The sequence below is a fragment of the Anopheles cruzii genome, unplaced genomic scaffold, assembly GCF_943734635.1.
Source record: "Anopheles cruzii unplaced genomic scaffold, idAnoCruzAS_RS32_06 scaffold01725_ctg1, whole genome shotgun sequence".
In the NCBI taxonomy this organism is placed as follows: domain Eukaryota; kingdom Metazoa; phylum Arthropoda; class Insecta; order Diptera; family Culicidae; genus Anopheles; species Anopheles cruzii.
Window position 1 is genome coordinate 1 of NW_026455310.1, and position 4,464 is coordinate 4,464.

A 4,464-nucleotide genomic window follows, 5' to 3' on the forward strand; every position below is an offset into this window, starting at 1 on the left:
TGGATTAACGGATTCCCCTCGTCTGTTTCATTTTAGCTACGCAGAAAACCAAAGCCGCTGGAGGGCGATCCGCACGATGGAGGCCCTGCTGAATAGTCAATGTGCCGCGCAGAGCGTCGGCCCCGCGAACCAACTGTTTGCGCTGCTCGTGCAGACCATTGTCGCGGCCCAGTGTACGATTTCGCCCCCGGACATGTGGCCCAAGGACTACGGACCGACGGCCATGGCGCGCGGGCTCGAGGAGTATGATTTCGTGATCGTTGGTGCGGGCTCGGCCGGGTCCGTGGTGGCCAACCGGCTGTCGGAGAATCCGGAGTGGAAGGTCCTGCTGCTCGAGGCCGGTGGCGATCCACCGATCGAGTCCGAGGTAAGTGTGACGAGGGCCGAAAAACTGCATCCGGTTTGGTGCGTTAGCTTTTTGGTTGGAGTTTCTGTTTCGTCACGCACAACAAAAATAACACGCCAAGCTTACCACCCTCCCGCCCCAAGGTGTCGGTTGATGACGCAGGTCCATCGAACCGTTCCATCCTCGTCCTTTACACGCTTTGTACATATGGCTTTAAGATTCCTTTAATGCTAATCCATTTGCTAAATTTAACCATCAATTGGGTGTACGTGTCTCGGCTAACGGCTAGGGCTGATCACGGGTGGTGAAGGACCTCAGCCCCACGGATAGGGCACGATGGAAAATACCACGGCAATACCAGTGCTGTCGGGATTGGGGCTCGAGAAAGATCTCGAACGGCGAATCTGCTTGTCGGTCACCGTGCCCATATTCTACAAAGTGATTCACCTCATCGGATGTGAATGGTCAGAAAGAAACGACCGTTGGCGCGTACGGGTCCTTTGAACTCGAACAAGATCAACAGCTTCGCAGGGATCATCAACAAGATCAACGATACCGATCCGATTCACACGGTCCAGTACTACTACCGCAAGTAGACCTTCGACCTGGAACCGCAACAAAATCGGACCAGAACGGGCCGCGATCAGACCAAGGTCAGGTGTTGGAATGACCGCACGGTAAACGCAAGGTTAAGGTTCTCTGCACCCGTTGGGCCGAACATTCCGGTGGCACCATTCATGCACCATTGGCACCGTATTTCATAGGAACTGGAACAATAATCTGTCCCTGCCCTTCAACGCCAGATCGCGTCACTGATGGGCACGCTGCAGCACAGTGCCGTCGACTGGGCCTATCACGCGCAGCGTTCGGTGAAGGCAAGTCTTGGCACGAAACGGGGCACGTTCTGGCCACGCGGCCGTACCCTGGGAGGCTCGGGTGCCATCAATGCGATGGCGTACCTTCGGGGCAACCGCCGAGACTACGATCGCTGGCAGGCGCTCGGCAACGATGGCTGGGGTTGGAGCGATGTGTTGGAGCAGTTTAAAAAGTCCGAAAATATGAACGTTCCCGAGCTGCTGCGTGGAGTCCGGGGGACTGACGAGTATCACCGAACCGGTGGCTACCTGAACGTCGAGCAGCTGGACGACGCTGATCCGGTGTTTGAGATCCTGGCCGCGGCTGCCGGCGAGCTGGGCTACGAATGGCTTCCGGATTTCAACCGCGACCGGCACATCGGCTACGGCCGAAGCCAGTACACGATGATCGGCGGGACCCGGTGTAGTCCGGCCAAAGCGTTCCTCAGCCCAATCCGAGAGCGGGCCAATCTGCACGTGATCAAGCACACGATGGCACTGAAGCTTGAACTCAACGGCCAGAACGTGGCCACCGGAGTCCGGTTTCAAATCGAAGGTTACCAACCGATGAGCATTCGGGCCCGGAAGGAAGTGATCGTTGCGGCGGGCTCAATCAACACACCCCAGTTGCTGATGCTGTCGGGGATTGGGCGGAAGCCGGAGTTGCAGCGATTCGGGATCACGCCACGGGTCGAGCTGAATGTGGGAGGCAACCTGCAGGATCATGTGGCCATTCCTTTGTTCTATCAATTCCACGCGCTGCCGGGCGAACCGGCGGACGAGCCACTGGCGCTGGTGGACAGTCTGTACGAGTTCACGGTGAGGAATCGTAGCGCGGCGGTCCGCTTCTACCGGGACATCGGTTTGATGGCGTTCTACAACACGCTAAACGCCAGTGACCCGTGGCCGGATGTGCAGATCATGAACATCGTCATTCCGCCGGGAGACGCCTACGGGAAGCTGGTGGTGGCGAACTTTGAGTACACCAAGCCGATCGCCGATTCGATCCGGGAGGCGATCGAGCAGACGACGGTCCTCCACTCGCACATCATTGTGCTGAATCCGAAATCTCGTGGCCACATCCGTTTGGCGGGTGCCGACCCCTTCGCGCAGCCGGTGATTGAAGCGAACTACCTCGACCACGTGGACGATCTGCGAACGCTGGTGCGGGGGATTCGGAAGCAGCAGGAACTGCTCAAGACGGCTGCCTTCAGGGCGGCCGAGGTTGAACTGGTTGCGGTCAATATTCCGGGATGCGATCACTTGCCGTACGACAGTGACGGGTACTGGGAGTGTTACGTGCGGTATATGACCTTCACCACGTACCATCCGGTCGGGACGGCTAAAATGGGTCCGGATGGTGACGTGGACGCGGTGGTCGATTCGCGGCTCCGGGTCAGGGGTGTCGGAAGGCTGAGAGTGATCGATGCCAGCATCATGCCACTGCTGGTCAGTGGCAACACGAACGCACCGACCATGATGATCGCCGAAATGGGGTCCGACTTCATCAAGCAGGAGTACGCCTAGAGTAGCCGTGTCGAGTAGCACCCAAAAGTAGCGTAGTACTCCTATCGTAGTAGTAGTTCTTACTAACCCCGGCATCCCTGAATAAACCATCCTGTCCCGTGTCCTAAAAGAGTGCCCTAACTAGTCCTCCCCGCTGGAACGCTCAACATCCTAAAGCACTTCATGCCCTGCCTTCCAGATACCGGAGACTTTCTTCACCATCCAGAAAACGGCCGGTGACTGGGAGAACTACGCCGAGGTGACGACGAACGCCAGCAAGGGCTCAAAGGATGGTAGCTTTTGGCCGCGCGGCCGCATGCTCGGCGGGTGCGGGGCCATCAACGCGATGCTGTACGTGCGGGGCAACGCGCGCGACTACGACCGCTGGGAAGCGCTGGGCAATCCGGGCTGGGGCTGGAACGATGTGCTGCCGTACTTCCGGAAGAGCGAAGACAATCAGGACCCCGAGCTGATGGGGCGCGACGGAGGCGCACTGCACGGCACCGGAGGCTTGCTGAAGGTAAACACTTTCCCGATGCACCACCCGTTGGGTCACATCCTGCTGCATGCCTTCGATGAGGCCGGTTTCGAGAAAAATCTGGACATCAACGGGCCACGTCAAGTGGGCTTCGGGCCCGCCCAGGGCACGATCGCTAACGGTGCGCGCTGCAGTTCGGCCAAGGCGTTCCTGGTGCCGGCGAAGGATCGCCCGAATCTGCACGTCATCAAGCACGCGGTGGCCGTGACGGTTGAGCGTGAACCGAGCACCAGGCGGTTCAAGTATGTGATCTTCATGCTGAACAACACGGTCCTCAAGGTGGCGCACGCCCGCAAGGAAGTGATCCTGGCGGCGGGTTCCGTCAACACACCGCACATCCTGCACCGATCCGGTGTCGGACCGAGGGGCCTGCTCGAGCAGGTCGGCATTCCGCTCGTGGTCAATCTGCCGGTCGGCGAGAACCTGCAGGACCATCTGTTTGTGCCGATTATGTTCAAGTTCCACAAATCGACGGCCGCCAACTACAACATGCCGCTGGAGATGGCCAAAAATTTGTTCCAGTACGTGACGGACCGGTCGGGACCGATGGCCGGGCACGGGGTGACCGGATTGATCGGGTTCATCAACACGCTCAGCCCGACGAAACCGTTCGCCGACATCGAGTATCACTTTTTCCAGTTCGAGAAGGGTTCCGGCAAGTCGATGATGTTCGCCGACAAGGTCGGCTACAACGAGGAAATATCGGCCTCGATGCTGGAGGCGGCCACCGAAGCCGACGTGGTGATGGCCATCGTCGTGCTGCTGAATCCGAAGTCACGCGGACGCATCACACTCGCAACCGGGGACTTTGACGAATTCCAGCCTCCGAAGATTGTGACCGGCTATCTGGAGCACGAGGACGACATGGCGACGGTGCTGCGTGGAATCCGTCACATTACGAAGCTGCTCGATACGGACACGTTCCGCGAGCACGAGGGCGAGCTGCACCGGGTTACGATTGGCGAGTGCGATCCGCTGGCGTTCGACAGCGACGAGTACTGGAAGTGCCACTCGCGCCACATGACCCTCACGCTGTACCATCCGGTTGGTACGGCCAAGATGGGACCGGACACCGATCCGGACGCGGTGGTCGACGCTAGGCTGCGTGTGAAGGGTGTCCAGGGTCTGCGCGTGGTCGACGGTAGCATTATGCCGAACATTGTGTCCGGCAACACGAACGCCCCGATCATGATGATCGCCGAGAAGGCGTCCGACATGAT

The 4,464-nt window shown here is 59.0% G+C and overlaps 2 protein-coding genes across 2 annotated transcripts; both read left to right on the plus strand.

Moving 5' to 3' along the window:
* Window positions 1-77: 77 nt before the first annotated feature.
* Window positions 78-4,459, plus strand: LOC128276611 (glucose dehydrogenase [FAD, quinone]-like; the record flags this gene model as incomplete). The annotated part of the gene is made up of 2 exons (XM_053015067.1): window positions 78-367; window positions 2,906-4,459. Coding segments are annotated over exons 1-2 (1,728 nt in total), but the record flags the coding sequence as incomplete, so codon positions are not given.
* LOC128276609 (glucose dehydrogenase [FAD, quinone]-like) lies at window positions 1,135-2,727 on the plus strand. Its single transcript, XM_053015066.1, has one exon. The coding sequence runs from the start codon at window positions 1,162-1,164 to the stop codon at window positions 2,725-2,727; it is 1,566 nt and encodes a 521-aa protein (XP_052871026.1). The 5' UTR covers window positions 1,135-1,161.
* Window positions 4,460-4,464: the final 5 nt, after the last annotated feature.